The sequence below is a fragment of the Paracoccidioides brasiliensis genome, assembly GCF_000150735.1.
Source record: "Paracoccidioides brasiliensis Pb18 unplaced genomic scaffold supercont2.2, whole genome shotgun sequence".
Lineage (NCBI taxonomy): Eukaryota > Fungi > Ascomycota > Eurotiomycetes > Onygenales > Ajellomycetaceae > Paracoccidioides > Paracoccidioides brasiliensis.
The window spans coordinates 2,845,417-2,863,768 of NW_011371359.1; the positions used below are offsets into that span (position 1 = coordinate 2,845,417).

An 18,352-nucleotide genomic window follows, 5' to 3' on the forward strand; every position below is an offset into this window, starting at 1 on the left:
TTGTGCTTAAATGAATGTTGCAGCCCGTAGGCTGTTGGGACAAATTTTGAAGAAATAGTAGTTATATACGAGGCATTTGATTAGTTACGTCAAGGGTTTATGGCGCAGTGCGGCTAAATAATTAACAAACTCCTGAAGTTGTGGAGGCCCGTTTGGAAATCTATTAGTTGATCTTCTCATGATATCATGCATCTTTGATATATCAGGAAGAAAACGATATTCCTTAGGGCAGGATTAGTAGCTAATGATGTATAGAGATCCTCCGCACAGTGGGGTAAAATAGGTTTGAACCGAATATATTGCGCTAACTGCATAGCTTAGTGCGATTGTCCAGATTTCAAACTTCTTGCGGCCCACTGTGGGTTGTGGGGAGGTGATCTATCACTGCACTGCATTCCATGTTGAAAAGTAAACTTCTATGGACGAAAAGCAAGATCATAGTGGTGAAGTGGAGAGAATTTGATTCTCCTTGATAGAGTGGAAGTGTATGTGTATGTATATGTATGAGAGCATGACCGTCCAGATGGATTGGAATCGCTTTTCACCGTCCCCGCGCTGAAGTTTCAAGATACACTACAAAAAGGAGAGGACATTGGAAGGAGAAGACACGCAAAATAATGTACAGGTTATCAGTTTTTTTCTGATAACAGCCCAGGGAACACAAGGTCTGCAGGCAGTAGTTCTGAACGACGTTCTCCTTTGCCGGATTGCAGCCACCGCCCTCCAATTGTAAAGTTTTAAAAGTTTTCCCATCTCTTCAACACGGGAATAACATATCAGTATTAAAATGGAAGCAGGGAATTTGATCAATGAATTTAAAAAAAAAGGTCATGTTGTGAAAGTATGAAATAAAAGGAGGATGATGGGGAAAAAGGGATACATTTCCCCGAGGACGCCAGTGTAGATAAAAATGAAAAAGACCAAGAATTTGAAAGCTATTTCGAAAAGAGAAATCAATCATGGCATCATGCTGGCCATGGCCCTAGCTGTGGCGGTTTGCTAAATAAGTGGCACAATCGCCTGTGTTCGAGGTTGAGGGCATATTATTCAGAAATATGTCTAGACCCCTTCTTGAACATCATTTGATTCCGCTGCGAAAGCTCCAAACCCACAGCGAGCGCCGGCGTGGGGCCTGCATCACCCCGAGAACCCCCCCATTTGGCCTTCCCCAGCAGCCAGTCAGTCAAGGTGACAACCCTAGCTGTTCTATCCCACCCATTACTCTCATCCGCATGTTCAATGGTGTGGCTGGCAATACGGCCCTGATCATCGAACAGGAAAATAAACAAACCGCTAAATTGCTCTTCCTTGCCCAGCTTGAAAATCGGTGCGTCTCCGCCTAGCAACTTACTCAGGCCACGATTCGTCCCGTTCGATGAAGATGATAATGCTGACGTTGTTGACTTGTTTGCGGACTCTCCGTTGGTAGTGGTGGAATTCCTCGCCATCACTCCATTGGTAGGTGGTGAATCGCTATCATTTGACTTTTTAAAATAGCTGGGAGAATCAGAGCTGCCGCCCTCTGTTCGCCAGCGGACAACTAGTTTCTCATCTCCGTATCTATGTTCGTCATCATAGGCTACGATGGACGGTGCGTTAACCATCCGCTCGCTCATGATCTCGAGCCTAACATTGCCAACTATGGGAACACTTCCCCAGGCCACTGGTGCCGTCCAGAGTGCTGCACGGTAGGGTACTCTGCCTTTGACTGTGGGGAGGTGGGGATGTGTTGAAGGGAATAAATGGAGAGATATGTTTGGAGAAAGAATCTCTTGGGGTAGTGGATTGATGAGAATACTTGGGAGATGGGAAGAGAGGATGCGGAGAGCTATGATGGGAAAGGGGGAATAGTTAGTAAATTATTCATTCCATGGAGCAGTAACAGCAATATATGAAATGTAGAGACGTATATATAAATTATAGTAAATGGGAGTCCATACTTTTCCCAAGATTTAATATACGTTCATCCGGCGGCTTATGGTTCCTGTTACCATTATCATTGCCTAGCCCCATACTCCATCGTTGGGGACTGCCTGTAAACGAGTAATCTGGCGTATTCGCCGTGAACCACAGATCTGCAGAGGCATTGTGGCGGATCTGGGTTAGGCATCTACGGGGCTCACGTATATGCGCACGGCGAGGGGCACAGAGCTGTATCATTTCAGGACATAACTTGCCGCCATGAGGCCCGTGTGGGGAACTGGGATGGGAGTAGAGGATGCTGTTCTGGCGGAGATGCAGGAAACGAACCTTGGGCATGGCTGTGGAGTTACGGCGTCATATGGCTCATCGCAGGAGGCCAGTGAGTCATTTCAAAGAGGACGGAGAGTGCATGATATCTGCTGTGAGTGGTGTACTGTGTTGTGGACTGTTATATAGCTCTTTGCTAGGATTGTGGAGGAATGAATGAAATTAACTAACCACAGCTAATAAATCAAAAGGTTGAAATTAACTATGATTGCGGATTGGGATTAGCGCATCTTGGCGGAATGACGTCACTCCAAAATCCATGTTTTTGGGCCACATTGGAAAAGTCAAACCAACCTCAATGTTATAATAGCTCAACATGATTTGATTTAGACAAGTCGCCTTCTGAAACATTGTGGTAAACTCTCCCTGCCAAGTGGCCTATATCGGCTTGTTCAAAATATTCCATATATTGACCTTGTTGCGCCTAGTGTAGTTAGTTATCCCAAACAGGTAAAATCCAACAAACCCACAAAAAAAGACACAATCATGAATGCCATAACCGCGACAAAAAATAAAAAAGCAAAGGCACTTTATTCCGTTTGTTACGAGACTCGCATACCCAGAACTAGAGAAATTCATCATTGTCATCCTCATTATCGTCTTCACCCATAAGCCTCCGCTCCGCAAGTTCCCTAATCTTCTCATCCAGAACAGTCCGTTCATACCGCAGTGCAATTTTGCGCGCAGCATCCAACATCTTTCCGCTACGATCTCGCATCATAGAAACAAGCTCAAGAGCCTTCATACCCCTTTCTTCACCCTCCCGACACTCAATAGCCAGCAGCTGCAAAATAGTCTTGTCAATATCAATTTCCTTCCTGTGCAACTCCACATCTCCATTACCACCCGTGGCTTCGGATGCGGCGACACGGTCATCCAGCAGGCTAAAGAAAAGGCTGGAACGTATAAACGCTTCTTCCAGTTTGTTAATGGAGTCTTGTCCCGTGGACTCGTCCATGGTTTCATCCTCACCATCCACGGTGAGGTTTTTGTTCGGTTTCGTGGAGATGGGGATTTTGAGTTCGAATTCACTGAGCAGTGGTCGGGGAAAATAGGGGTAGCGATCACCGCCTTTGAGGATGATACAGTGGAAGGAATCTTGTGCCACTGCGACAGGCCAGTACGTCTCCTCTTTCCGTCCGTTGCTAAGGCGATCCATTCGTTTCGTATCAAGAAGCGGGACCCAGCGTGCTTGTCCGGGTTTTCGCCAGTGTTGCAATACTAACAGCACCCCTGTAGAATCGTATATGAAGGGATCCTTAGAATTGTCAGTCTCACATTTTTGTAGAAGACAAGGGTTGTTAGGAACATACCCCATTATCTGAAAAGAAAACGCTTCGAAGCTCGGCAGAGTCGGGTAAAGCGACATGATCTTCATTTTGGCAAATTTCATCCCGTTTAACATTTTCAATCGAATAGGTTAGTTGGGCCATACCATCGCTGCCGACAGGCCCGTTTCCTACTGTTAGGACATAGTCTTTCCACGCCGCACAAGTAACACTTTGACTCTTTTGCCTATAAATTCGGTACGGGGTGCCAAAGAGGGTGTAAACTCGGACATAATCCGCAGAGGTAGTCACAACAATATAGGAATGGCTAAGTGCGATGGCTATATATTTGCCATTAGTGAACAGAACGCAACTAATCAGGTGGACTATACTCCGTAGCACTAACCAGTGATCCTCTCCCCTTCTGGGAGTTGAGTTCGCCAATCAGCCCGTACTGTCCAGGTTTCGTGAGGGCGATAGAATATAGTAGCTAGATTCCCGTTCGACGGCTGGCATGAAAATAATGTTCCCTTTTCATCTGGAAGGAGTTAGTGTGTATAACTCTGCAGATGCAGGGGCTTGACATACTTAAACAGGCCTTATCATACAAAAAGGGGTCGGTAAAATGGAAGTCCCGAAACCGCTCCCGGTCGTAAAACTCGACAGTGACAGTATTGTGTGTCTCTTGATTAACCGTCCAAACAAATCCGATTAAATTGAGAGCTATATCGGAAATCAGCAGATGGTACTTAAAATGCGCATATCTCGATATACTTACATAGATATCTTCTGTTACCTCTCCAGGGTGTACTTCCAGGCTGAAATGGGGAATGTTGCTTTTGTTGTAAGAACGTACCCATCCGCCGTTTATCATCATGGCCATCTAGCTCATCACAAGAACCAGTTGTGCGTTTTCCGTATTGATTGATTTCTATATAACCAGCTCCATCGTCATCCTCTATGAATCCATCGTCATCCTCCATAGGTCCCAAAATATCATCTAAAGAGTCCGGAGTACCGCTCCTTCTTGGTCGATTTTCCAGGCTAGTCTGTAAGCCATTCGTCAAATGCCTGGTAGGGAGACTCATTTGCTCTTGAGGAGCTCCAGAGAGCAGAGGTGCACTTTCTAATGGTTTATCGAGCAATGACCTATGCTCTGCAGGAACAAAATCTTCATAGATGAATAGTTCACCATCAGATGTGGTAAAAGAGAGGGTGTTATCAACGGGATGCCATGCGAGATTTATCACGTTTGGTATATCATATCTCCGCAGAATCTTTTGCGTCTTCGTCTCCCAAAGCACAATTTGACGATCTGCCCCAGCACTCGCCAGCAAGGCTCCGTTCGGGGACCAGGCAAGAGCGGTAATATCTGCATTATGGCCGGCAGGGAACACATTTTGTTTCGTCCAATCGCTCACAGCGACTATCGCAATATCTCGTGTTGGCTCAACGGCAACAAATGCTCTGCCCTCTGGATGCCACACTGCCCGTGATGTAGCTTCATTGTCTGTTTCCAGTCTGCCAATTATGCCATCAATTTTCTTCACCAGTTCTGGCTGCGGCCCATCGACGGAGTATATGTAGATGATTCCATCTGAGCCAGAGACGGCAATAAAACGTCCGCTGGGGTCGAAAGTCACATGCTTAACACCTTTACTCTGCTCCCGTAAATACTTCACAATGGTCATATCATGAATATTAACGATTTTGACCACGAGGTCACTGCAAATTAACATATGCCGGAATCAGCTTGGGAACATTTTGATATTCAAAATCTAGGGAACACGTACTCGCTGGCAACGGCCACCCAATCCCCATCCTTTGACAGTGACAAGTCTCGTACGGGTAACGCGCAGCGGACCAGCAATTTATCCATCTGACCTGTTTCTAATTCGTATCTCCAAACCGTTCCGTCCTCCCCTCCCATGATAAACGAATCGTTCTACCTCGCAATCGATGGGACAATTAGCACTATATGTCAAGCATCCTGTCCCCTGATTAAGCAAAAAGCACTAAACATACGGTTGCAACAATCCCCAATCGCCCATCCACACCATCATCAACTGTTTTTGGTTCATCGTTTTCTCCAATCGTAAATATTCGAATGGCAGAGTTGGAACCAGCGGTTATGACTCGTCGGCCATTAGGCGTATAGCTGAGAATTGTAGTTCCCGGCGTATCTATAGAGAAAAGAATTTATTAGAACTGAGATATTAAACAGGAAGGACATGCTTCATATCTCTGCCAATTTCAATTCCAATTCGGGAAATGCGGGACAACATACGGGCTGGTCTTCCTCTCAACCGGACCGTTTCTGAAGCCATAGGGAGAAATGTAGCATACGATTGCGCAGGTTGGGTGAAATATTCCAGGCAAGAATCCGGATAGTATAAAATACAGGAAACTATTCACTGGATCCTTTGTGCTCAAAGTCGTCGTTATCGTGCCGTTGTTAGTATATACTCCGTAGTAGTGATGTCGATATTGAACTTCAATCCCAACCTCGAAATATAGTAGTAGAACGCGTCGCGTCGCCTTCTGGCTACTAACGCGAGATGTGAGGAATCCAACCAATCAGGAGGCTACGTATGGTTGGTTAGTTATCAGGTGGCTTAGTCATAGGAATGTTCAGTTTAGTAACTAAACTAGTTAGAAAATTTAGCCCTAACTAGTTTCAACATCCGAAATAAAATCTATGTGCAACGCATGAATCCACAACTTCTTTCCAAGTGGACTAATTCCCTTCGTTCTCCGAACTCATATGCCGTGGAAATGTGGCTAAATGTATCTGCATTCAACTGACAGATACACTTCAAGGCGGATGGGGTCCAGCCGTCATACATGGGCAAGCAATCTCTGACGATTGCCGGAATCTGTTAAAACTCTTGGTGAGATCGATTAACTGACTCAAACCAGGCGCTTGTTGGCCTCTTGCTATTGCCATCTCTCACGTGATGTTGGAGCAGGCTAAAGTTAACTAAGTTTAGGAGCTTCCGGATTCTTGAGCTGTTAGATTCAGGGGTTCCGTTTTGTTTACCTCAACGGCTGATCTTCACATCCCCCTACCATTTCATAAGTGCAAAACAAACAAACCAAAAAAAGAAAAGAAAAATAAATTAAAAAAATTGAGGGCCCAAAAATGAGGGCCAAAAAAAAAAAAAAAAAAACTACGATAGCTAGCGATTCGCTGGAGAACACCTACCCAACTACTAGCCGGCAGGCGAGTGGCTAAAGCGTAGCCAGCAACCCGCATGGGTGTCACTGTAATGGGTTAATGGGGGATGTTGCTTCTTCCTCCCGTGGGGTTTGCGCAAGCTAGGTGTGTACATGTACACAGTAGACCGGGACGAGCGATTTCGTATGATATCACCCTGCCCCTCAATCGAATGCTGTTGTTGGATGGTGTCACCCGGTTGCTCCATCCACCGCCTTGACAGCTGCACCTCGCCACTCCAAGCTGATATGAAATGCTGACCAAGAGAAGGCTTTGTGACCTTGGGTGATTGGCCGCTGGACAAAGGATTGGAAGTGGCGAAGAGATAATGGGTTGAGCAGAAGACAACATGCTCTGGAAGATGGATTGGAAATCCAGTGTCATATCTTAGAAAAACTGAATCCTGTTAACACATCAAAGCAAGAAAAAGATGGCAGTGCGGAGTAACTGTCATGATTGGAAAAAATAATATTACTGTTCAAATTTGGGCGTCATGCATAATGCATGCATGCAGCCAAGCAAGTGCAGATATGCTGAGGTATTGAATTAGTAAAGACACTTTCAAACATGGCTGTAATTAGTGCTTGTGGTTGAAATTGCTGTTTTGGGCCTAGGCCATCAGAATTTTTATCATGTATATAAATCTCTTAGAATTCTGAAAAGGTCAGGAATGACAACAACAAGAATAATCAACCAGATAAATTTTTGATCTGCTTAGATAGTTTTTTGCAAGTTTGACCACTATATCCAACAAGAGGCTGGGTGCTTCAAGCAAGGAGCTTTTGGGTCTAGTGCAACAGAGGAAAGTCTTCTTGTGATAGGTATCCGTCGGAGCCCATATCAGGTCATACTGACAACTTCAGTAGAGTTCTGGAACTTCCTTATAGCAAAAGTTCGATCATCAGTCTGTCAGAATTGAACCCAGAGTTACAATGGCCAACAGCAATTCACCTGATTACAGAGCCCTTTCACTGCAAGCAGAAGAAGAATGGAAACATGCAGAAGAGCAGCGCAGACATGCAGAGGAGGGACGCAGACATCAGAGGAGGGGCGCAGACGTGCAGAGGACCGTCACCTACAAACTACCCTTCCCGAGTTTATTCGTGCCTGCCATACTCTGCTTTCTATACCGTTGAGGGTTGCAGAACCATCCCGCTCTACAAAGGGAGCAATACAACCACTGAAGAGAAAATATTTCCCGACAAAGCTCCTCCCTTGGGTCGACTTGCCAGCCAAGCAGCACGACATCTACACCTCTGTCTGCAACTATCTAGCGCCCGCTGGAGGGGCTGAACAGCGCTCATTTCCGCCTATTATTGCTCTGGAAGAAATTTCCCGACGCGTAAGCCGTCGCCCACTCAGTAGTGAGCGGGACCTTGAGACCTATGAGCGTCTGGCCGTGGAAGATCACTTGTGGATATAATCGATGAGCTATGTAAAATACCTGAGGCTCGAAATGAGTTTTGTCTTGGTGATGGAATTCGGTTTGAGAATCATGCCAACGCGATGGACAACTTTGATATGGATCAATCTGACTCGCAGAGTACCAGACCCGACCAGTTCTGAGTCCATCGGCTGGACAACAACATGGATACTCTCCTCACAACAGTGGAATATAAACCACCTCACAAGCTCTCTGTAGAAAGTCTTCGAGTTGGCCTGCGGCCCATGAATTTCTGGGAAACTGTAGTCAAGCCACGGACCATACCTGTCGACAAAGAAGAGAAATTGAAGTATAATGCGCAACAAATATCAGGATCCGCGGTAGTCCAGCATTATCATATCATGATAGAAGATGGTATTCCGTATGCGTACGTGACCAACGGACTGGCGTTTATCCTGCTTCATGTCCCATACGACGACCCTAGTACGTTTTACTATTTCCTGTGCGAGCCAAATTTGGATCTGGGTATAGATGATAACGGGGTCTTTGACCAACCGAATACCGCAATTGCGAGAGCACTGTGTCTTTGCCTGATGAGTTTTGATTTTCCCCCCCGTGACCAGGAATGGCGGAATGCTGCGCGGGCGCAGCTTCATATATGGAAGACTAGCTTTGACTACACCCTATCTGAAATACCAGAAGAGGAATTACGACTAGCACCTCCAGATTCGGAGTACAGCAGCTCTGAGTACACCGGGTCCGAGTATCTACCATCGTCCCCTGCGCAAACCCCTGTGCGTCGTGGCATTCCCACTTGGTCCCAGCCTGGATGTTCGCCTCCCGATCTGAGTCATCACACGGAACGACCAGACTCTTCTAATTCGGATTCAAATCAAAATGCCCCAGCGCGGAAGCGAGATTTTAGCCAGATTACTTCGTCTCCGCCGACTCAAAGAACCGGTCGGTCCAACTCGCGCAATGCTAAAGGGCCCCAATTCCAATAGGCTGCCGCGCAATTCTGCACTCAACGGTGTCTGCGCGGTCTCCGCTCCGGTGACCTTTTAGACCACAATTGTCCTAATGTGGCACAGCACCAGCACGGAGAAAATGTTGAAAGGCATTGTATCAATGATGCGGCCCTGCTGCGCTTGCTCAGCCAGCAGCTAGATGATAATCTTGACCGTAACTGTTCACCACTGGGTATCCAGGGAACATATGGGGCAATATTTAAGCTGACCTGTGCAGTGCACGGCTATACTGTAGCTGGAAAGGGAACAACTTCCGCCTTCTGGGGCGAAGTTTCACGGGAAGCTGAAATATATCGGATTCTACAGACGGTTCAGGGAGTCGCTGTCCCCATCTTCCTTGGCTCTATTGATTTGGCGGAGATTTATTTCTTACATGGCTTCGGCCCCATCCGCCATATGCTGCTGATGGCTTGGGGAGGTGAGAGCATCGCAAATCTTGAGCGGTGGCCGTTGCTGAAACAGGAAATCTCAAGGTCGACGAAGGGAATTCGTGCGTTGGGGGTCATCCATGGGGACCTTCGACCGGACAATATCCTATGGAATAATGAGCTCAAGCGTGCCATTGTTATTGACTTCCATCGCTGTAGGTTAGATCGTCAGTTGATGGTAAAGTTGGAGAAGAAAAGGCCTAAACAGCCCCGGAAATCTTATATACGTAATCAAAGGGGCATTCAGGAACAGATTGAGCAATAGGGCGTACAGTTGAACGTGGTTTTCGAGTTCGGCCGGAAAAACCTTCAGTATGGTTTATGGTATAACCCCTTATGAAAACTTACACACTGTTAGTCGCTTAATCAGCCGCACACTTTCTCTTCCGTGGTTCCACCTATTTTACTAGCATTAGATGCCAGGAATATACAGCTCAATTTGATACAATAAGCTATTGAGATATCCTGACACATACACTAACGTACTTCACCGAGCGGCGGGATTCTCTTCGAAAATAAATCAAATACTCAACTCAACTATCTTCAACACATCATTTCTTTCACCATTTTACAGTTGACCATTGCTGCATATAAATCAAGAAGAAAATATATATCAAAAATGAAAGCTTCAAAGGTATATGTGACATCATGCTATGTCATTCTCGTAGCGTGCAAACTCTGCAATGGATCAAGCTTGCCACTCTGTCACTTAATCCAAATTACAAGCAGCTGCACCGTAACAGTATACATCAACACTATTATTATCATCTCTAATTAATGATGAGAGCTTAATATCTTTAGCATTTCAGACATCTCAAATTCCTTGTCAACTTGATCATAAGATTCATCACTTGCAGAGAAGTTTTAATATGAAGAGACAGCTATCTGATAGCTCAATATCTCATCTTTGTCATGTTGAGAAGGCTGCACAGATGATTATAAATACAAATCTTCTTTTTCATCAAAAAATCAAGATTCTACAAGCAGAGAATGAGTGAAAGACAAAGAAAAAGACACAGAGACATGCTAATCTAGCTCAGGATACTATTCTATCTATACAGAAGGATTGTGAGTGTGTTCAGCTTGATATACAGATTGAAGCTCAGAGTGAAGCTATGTCTCATCAGTGAGCTCCACCACACTGCAGTGGCTGTGGGACTATTGAACATACTATTCACAGTTACCCTAATAAATAGCTATATATTCAACTATTAGATAGTCTTGATTTAATATTTTCAATATTTAAGAGTGTTGGTTGTTGAATACGTTGAATATTTGATGATTTTCGGAGAGAATTCGTCGCTCGGTGGTGAAGAACTAGTTACGTTAACTAACGTAATCAACCACCCAACGCCCGTTTACACCCAACGCCCGCTCAAATCTTCATTTTTCATTCATCTTTAACCACCCACAACATGCACCACGAAGCAGTTATGCAAGCCGCGATTGGTGATTTGAACGCGCAATTAACGCCTAATTACACTGAGACCGCTAAAAAATATGGAATCAGCCGATATACGTTGTCAAGGCGTTATAGAGGCGTTCAAATGTCAAGAAAGGAAGCAAGCTCTATCCACTGCAAAGCTCTCACTGATTCGCAAGAAAAACAGCTCCTTTTTCATGTCAATTGATTGGCAGATCGCGGTTTCCCTTGTACGCCCCAAATCCTTCATAATCTCGTTGTTGAGATTCTAAAAGCACCTATTGGAGTCAACTGGGTGGCTCGGTTCTGCGAGCGCCACAAGAATGTGATCAAGTCGCTCTACCTGCGAAATATCGACCAAAAATGCAAGATTGCAGACAATTCTGCATACTTCAAGCATTATTTTGATCTTGTAATAGATTTCTTTCTTATACTGCTTTTTTAATTCTCATCTTGCTAATTTATCTTAATTTTTCAGCTGCAGGCAAAAATCACGAAATACAACCTTGAACCTGCGAATATCTACAACTTTGATGAGAAAGGATTCCTATTAGGATTCATTCACACCCTCAAACGTATTGTATCGATTAATTCGCTCAAATCGGGCCGTATGATAGGTGCCAGCCAGGATGGCAGTCGAGAATTCATAACACTACTTGCCTCAATTTGCGCAGATGGAACTTCGCTCCCACCTGCTCTCATATATCAAGGGGAATCAAGAGATATGCAAAATACTTGGCTCGAAGATTTTGATAGTGAAAAGGATCATGCCTACTTCACTGCTTCAGAAAATGGGTGGAGCAATGATGAATATGGGTTAACATGGTTAAAGAAGATCTTTGAACCTCTTACAAAAAAGAAGGCAGGCCGCAGATATAGACTTCTTATATTGAATGGCCACTCATCCCATGTTAATATGGCATTCATCAATTACGCAGATTGGAATCGAATTCTACTTGCTGTCTTTCCTCCCCATTCTACACACTGATTACAGCCACTAGATGTTGGGATATTTGGACCATTGGGTAAATCATATTCCAAACAACTGAATGAACAAATGAGAACTGGAATGGGATTCATACGCACTACAAAGAGGTCTTTTTGGCAGCTTTTTGACACTGCGTGGAAGGAGGCAGTTACATCTTCAAATATTGAAGCTGCATTTGCTGCTACTGGCCTACATCCATTCAATCCGGAACACATTCTTAAAAAGCTTCAAATACGACCTTGCACCCCCCCCCCGACGCAAGATATCAACCAAGAACACCTACTTCTATTGTTGGCCTGCGGAAATTGGTGAAGCAAGTCAAGCAACAGCAGCATCAAATATCTAATGATCTCAACTGGGTGATCCGTGCAGGGGAAAATCTTGCTCTTGATAAAGAGGTTCTTTTAATAGAGAATCGGCAGCTTCAAAAAGCTCTTAATCAAGAGAGGAGATGTCGCAAGCGTGGCAGGGCAATGGAGTTGCTAGATCCCTTGAATCCATCATTGGCGCAGTTCTTCTCGCTGGCAAAGGTGCAGAGCATCCGCGAGAATTTGGCGGCCTCAGAGGTTGCCAAAAAGGATGAGCAAGCTCGCAAGGAGGATGCAAAGCTGCAACGCACTATTCTTAAGGAACAGAAGGAGGCAGATATCATCCAGCAGAGGATGGAGCGGGAGGCAGCTCGCCAGGCCACAAAACAGCAAAAGGAAATGGATAAGGCCGCAAGAGCTGCTCAACGGCAGATTGACAAGGAGCTTAGAGATGAGAAAAAGGCTCAGAAGCAAAAAGAAAAGGAAGAACGAGCTGCCGTACGGCTACAATCATGATTGAATAAGAAGATGATTGAAGAATTCAAAAATCACCTTACTAATCGGGAAAGTAGACCCTCGATTTCGCAAAGAGTGGCTAAATCGCGTTTTCAGAGCCCTGCCAGGGTTCCCACAGATCCACTGCCAGAGGGATATGATGATATTGCAATCTCTACTGGTTTAATGACTGCTTGCTCACTGAATCTGCCTCCACCCAAGATTTCATGTTCTGGGCGAGTTATTAAGCCAAACAAATGTTTACTGAATTAGCTATATATTTTTATACGTAATTTTCTATATATATTTTCATCCTATAATATATCATCTTAAAATCTAATTGCGTTGTTGAAATAATGTTGAAAATATTTCATCATAGTGATGGCGAAATGGCGGGCGTTGGGTGTAAACGGGCGTTGGGTGGTGGATTACGTTATGTGCAGAGTACATAACTAACTAATGTAGACTGAGTCTTTCAGGCTATCAAGGCTTTACAACCCAACTTTTAAACCAATGTTCAACTTCTCTAAACCCACGTTCAACTGCAACCCCTGAGCATTAGAAAGTCCTATAACGGGGCCCGATATTCAGATAACTCATGAGACTGAAGATAGGTTTGTAATGATAGACCACGGTTTTTGTGTTCAAGTCATGATCAGGCTGGAGAAGTTTTCCCCCGGAGTTATGCACCCTCGTTTATTCTCCATTGCCTGACTTGTTTTGAAATCAGTTAGTTAGCTCCCTTTCGGGGCCTCTTCTATCATCCACAGCATCTGCATCCTGGCGAAGCGCTGTGTGACTGCTGCGGTGACCTTGTTGACTGGACAGGATGGATTGAAGATGATTTCTTACATACTGGTGCTCCCTTCTCCGAACAAAGCTGATTTTGAGACCCCTTTTATATATATATATATAATGAATGGGAGTTAGGACCTAGAGAAATGACCGTTCCCAACACTGACCGTGCCGTAGCAGTTGAAGAAAATCGAGTGACTTGGACGACATTGTGTTTGGAGATGCGGATGCTGCCACCTCCTTCGACGTATCAGGGCTTAGGAGTGCAACTAGCGAACGGGATGATTTCCCGAATAGCATCAACTCTCTCAGAGACAGAATTACAATTCTCTTCTTTTAAACCTTCGTGTTTGTTCTTATTTCCATAGCAACGCCATTGCGAGAATATGTGTATAACCCAAGCTGAAAATATGAAGCGTCCACCTACTTTCAATCATGGCTTATTCAGAACTATGCAATAAACATCCATTGCGTCTTCATTTAGCCCTCTAATGTTTATTGCTGTCTTCTTGCTTTCTTTTTTTCCCTATCATTCTCCGTGCCCCTTCGGTCCCCCTCCGTCTATTGTCCCTTGTTGAATAACCCCCCGGTGGCCTATAGTTATATGTGACCAAATGCTTTAGGATAACCTCAAGAATGATCGCCAAACCTCAGGAATAACAAAATCCACATCCGTACTTCTCTTACATTGCGTGGAGTAGTCATTCTTATCATCAAAAAACCAGATATAGAAGCAGAGTGTGGTCAACGCTCACCTTCGATTGAAAGCTCCTTTCATTGGACAGTGGGGACTACTGCATGGGGCAAACGAGACTACGGGTTCATGTATCGGATATCCCAACCTTGAAAAATATCTTGAAAATCACTTCCTGGCTTGTGTGTGCCTCTGCTCCTCCTTCATTGACGGCATGCTATCATCATCGTAACATGGGAAGACGTCTAGAAGGTTGGTGGGGTAAATTTTTGATGGTCAGGCAGAGAATGAGGATTATCTTCTCATGGCATGATTTAACTTGCTCTCATCAACTTGGGCAACCATTCAATGTTACAGTCAATTGTGCCCTTTGTCTTTGAACGCTCGCATAACCATTACTTTTGAAGCTTAACAGAGATCAGGAGGATTGGCCACGTTTAACAAGTGTCCTAAGCACGACTGAGCGGACGGAAAGTGCTGGTTTGTACTGCCTGTGATCCTATGTGGCTAGTAGTTATTTGTTTGAGGATCATTATGTGTAGAGCTACGCATGAACTGAGAGATAAAGATGGTCATAAAACTCCATGGTATTGTCGGACGTGACTACATAATTTGGTCAGCTGGAAACCAGTTCTCTTCTGTCCCGGAATTCGCTCATGGTCGTTCGTCACGACATATCCCAGTGTCGATCCGGGTGGTGTGGCCAGATAGGATGCCAGTTGCAGGTTTCAAGGGAAGTTAGCCAGCTTTTCAGACTCCATGTACTAGTTTCACAGGTGTGGAAGCCGTACTCCTAACCCGTAAATCAATGTGCGAGAGATAGTCTATCGTAAAATGTTCACTCTTAACGTTCAAATCACTCAAGGGACGGTTAGATATGTAAAAGCGGAAAATTTTTCCCAAGTGACATCTTCTTTCCATGAATCGACGATAAACCCCATTTGGTAGCTCTTTAATGACAACCACAAAATATAAATAAGGAAGAACTCTATGAAAGTGAACAGCTAATGAAAAGAGGAGGGGGAAGAAACTGTCCTCTATCCTCTCATACCACTTTGGATTTAATCCTCGCTCTAATATCCGTCTTTGGCTCATAAACAAGCCCACCAGTTCTCCTTTTGGGGATTTTCCACCCCATCCCTTTCGCAGGCTCAATATCCCACATCGTCAGCAGACCAGCAACGAATGCCAATGTGGTCCGTTCAGCAAATTTCCCATCCATGCTTATAGAATTTTCGTTCCCGCTTTCTGCTGTCCACGTTTCTGGTATCTGAAGAGCAATCTTGGGTTGGGTGATGGAAGAAGGATCTTGTTTTGTAATTTCTGCATCCTTTTCTGACGATTCGTTGATGTCCACACTCTTCTCCGCCAGAAATCTTTCCGAGTTGAATTCATCCGGGTTCTTAAAGTAATGCGAATCTGTGTTGTGGAGATTGTAGGGTACGGCGATGAACTCCCCCTCTTTGAATTGGTATGTCTGCGGCTTCCGACCCGCTATATCCGCATCCGCTTCGGATTCAATCAGTTGAAAATCCTTGATGATCTTCCTGTAAGTTATCGGGCAAGAGTGTAGGCGAAGCGTCTCGTAGTAGGCAGCTTTCAGCAAGGGGCAAGAATCAACAAGGCGATCAACATCCAGCGATAATCGTGGGGGCTCTGGTAGCCGGAAGCCTGTCCCCTCAGCACCTGGTCGGCTAGCGCGGGAGTAGGGAGAGATTTCTTTCATTATTCGAGAATAGTATTGTCTGTCCTCCAGGATGTGTATGAGGTTCCAAAATACGATTGTGTTGACTTTCGTGTTCATAGCCCATAAGATCGCTAAGCTTTCCGAAGCCATTGACTTAACTGAAAGCCCAGCCGTTTTCCATGCCCTACACTGACTTTGCATGAACTCAGAGACGCTATCCATTTCACGCCAGTCGAAGCCAGGATCGTGGCCGTTTTCTGCAATTTCGAAGGCAGAATGGAATGCCTCCATTCCTTGTAGAAGTCTGCGACGCGATCGGTATGAGGTTGGAAGTCCCGGAAAGGGAACAAATCGTTGAATGCCCAGCACAATGGCGTTGAAATTACCGTTAAATTTCCAAAGATCATCTGGAGTATTAGGAAGGGCCTCCATAAAGTCTCCACCCATGATGGTCGTCACGGTGGTCACCGCGACAAAGTTCCGGACTAATGAGTAAAGATTTACTTCGCAAACCCGGTTATTGCCGTCACCACTAACGACGGACACCCTGCTCATCCGCTCCCAGAAAGACTGATCGACTATACTTCGGCAAAATGAGAGCATGTTTGGCATGTTTCGTTCAATTTCTCGAATAGTAGCCCGCGAACAGTCGGATGCATGAGGTTCTTGCATTTGAAATTCCATTGATCTGCATTCGGCGTCGAATGCGGCCCGGTTGAGTTTCCTTGAGCTTCTGCGTGCTCCAAAGGCGTGCTCCATGACATGACTAACGAAAGAATTTGGTGAGATGGACGATTTCTTCTCCACTAAAAGAGATTTCGCCAATGATGGGGATGTTATTATGTTATGTCTCTTGCCGCACACATAGAGGCTAAAGGCGGGCTCGGCAGTATTGTCTCTATCTATACTTTCAGCAACGTGATGCGAAGATGATATAGGATAAATAAAACTAACCGAGCATGTTCTAGTAGACTCCGACGACGGAGTCCCAGGGACAGAGCATGCCCAAAATAAGGGATCCAATATGGAATGGTTTTAGGTCTCCATGATTCGCTTGTCTGAATATTCCTATAACGGCTCCGAACGTCACTGCATATTCGTGTTATTATACATAGCAATATCACAGAAGCTATGAGTAGTTCGAAAGGTGATTCAGAGATGAACTCTCGAGCACTCTCGGCTGTCAGAGAAGGGAATATAACCATCCCCTCCATGGGAGGAATATAATTCTTCAACATTCACAAGGCAGAAGGATAGATTCAAGGAAATAGATAGAAAAAGAATTAGCTGATTACAGCTCCGTTAGGCAGGCTGATTATGCACTGTCTGTTCATCAGCTCAGATGTGGTGGATGGAGAAGTCACATTCAGGTCAATCAGAAAGCTTACAAGGACATAGTGTAATAGTGCTGAGCAGGAGGAGAATAATGAAACATACTGATGTTTAAAAGGAATTAAACGGTGTTTGTTTATAATTGCTGTAACGTGTAAAGTTCAACTATTGATGTTCAATGAATTGTCAAAGTAAGGTTTTAAGCCCCACTTCACTGGCGAGCCCCAGTTGAGTTCGGCCCTTAGCTGATCGCTAACAGCCCAAGAGACCCCCAACTCAACACCCATCTCTCTAAGGCTCTTGATGGTGGTGATATTACCATATTTCTCACCCTAAACTATCCCTAATTCTCATTGTAACCTAATCTGCCCCTAACCCTGGTGTTAAGTGTGGTGATATGTATTAGTAATACGTGCTTAACTAACTACTAGTTAGTTAGTTAGCTGTAATGACAGAATGGCAAGCTTTGATCGATTGCAAAGGTTGCTAACCACAACAAACGACTGTACATAGTTAACTATATGGGTCACGTAACTGAAGGGTCCAACATCTTTTATGTGGTTACATAGATGAGGTGACAGGGTTAGTTTGGTTGGTCGGTTTAAAGCAGTGGGCCAAACTTATATAACTAAAGCAAACCACGGCCAATTGCATCCAAGCCACCAGACTTAATTGAGCCTAAGTTAATTAATGAACATCAAAGTGAAATGGGAAAACTTCCTTTTTGTCTGTCTTCTCCTTGGGACAAGGCATCATGAGGAGCATCTGACTGGCCATTCCGTGGTTCATTTTCTCCCCCGTCTCCTCGTCATATCGAACAATGGATGCCGTTTGACAAGTTTCCCTTGCCTTACCCAATCCATACCCATGATGATGAGTGCAAGAATTAAATAGTGCTTGGCAACTTTCGCTCAGTCCTGCCAAACATGTTTGACCAATCCATGAATACTTATGATACATGTACTTCCTGCAACTGGTGTATATGATAAAGGATTGCGGAGGTGAACTCGAGCTTACAGGTGGTGTTAGGATCTCGATGCCATTGCGATTGTGAA

General features: G+C 44.7%; 5 protein-coding genes across 5 annotated transcripts; 2 read left to right on the forward strand and 3 right to left on the reverse strand.

Moving 5' to 3' along the window:
* Positions 1 to 1,043: 1,043 nt before the first annotated feature.
* Positions 1,044 to 2,259, reverse strand: PADG_02094 (uncharacterized protein; the record flags this gene model as incomplete). The annotated part of the gene is made up of 2 exons (XM_010758902.1): positions 1,044 to 1,828; positions 1,941 to 2,259. 2 exons carry the CDS (start codon positions 2,257 to 2,259, stop codon positions 1,044 to 1,046), a joined length of 1,104 nt encoding a protein of 367 aa, XP_010757204.1.
* A 556-nt stretch (positions 2,260 to 2,815) lies between these two features.
* On the reverse strand, positions 2,816 to 5,845 carry PADG_02095 (chromatin-binding protein CTF4; the record flags this gene model as incomplete). Its single annotated transcript, XM_010758903.1, has 8 exons — positions 2,816 to 3,508; positions 3,564 to 3,859; positions 3,925 to 4,056; positions 4,107 to 4,241; positions 4,297 to 5,243; positions 5,312 to 5,463; positions 5,544 to 5,701; positions 5,806 to 5,845. 8 exons carry the CDS (start codon positions 5,843 to 5,845, stop codon positions 2,816 to 2,818), a joined length of 2,553 nt encoding a protein of 850 aa, XP_010757205.1.
* Positions 5,846 to 7,667: 1,822 nt separating this feature from the next.
* PADG_11368 (uncharacterized protein) lies at positions 7,668 to 8,158 on the forward strand (the record flags this gene model as incomplete). The annotated part of the gene is made up of 2 exons (XM_010759617.1): positions 7,668 to 7,830; positions 7,881 to 8,158. The coding sequence occupies 2 exons, from the start codon at positions 7,668 to 7,670 to the stop codon at positions 8,156 to 8,158; spliced, it is 441 nt and encodes a 146-aa protein (XP_010757919.1).
* A 164-nt stretch (positions 8,159 to 8,322) lies between these two features.
* PADG_11369 (uncharacterized protein) lies at positions 8,323 to 9,840 on the forward strand (the record flags this gene model as incomplete). The annotated part of the gene is made up of 2 exons (XM_010759618.1): positions 8,323 to 9,079; positions 9,185 to 9,840. 2 exons carry the CDS (start codon positions 8,323 to 8,325, stop codon positions 9,838 to 9,840), a joined length of 1,413 nt encoding a protein of 470 aa, XP_010757920.1.
* Positions 9,841 to 15,323: 5,483 nt separating this feature from the next.
* Positions 15,324 to 17,179, reverse strand: PADG_02098 (uncharacterized protein; the record flags this gene model as incomplete). Its single annotated transcript, XM_010758904.1, has 2 exons — positions 15,324 to 16,863; positions 16,920 to 17,179. 2 exons carry the CDS (start codon positions 17,177 to 17,179, stop codon positions 15,324 to 15,326), a joined length of 1,800 nt encoding a protein of 599 aa, XP_010757206.1.
* Between the last annotated feature and the right edge of the window lie 1,173 nt (positions 17,180 to 18,352).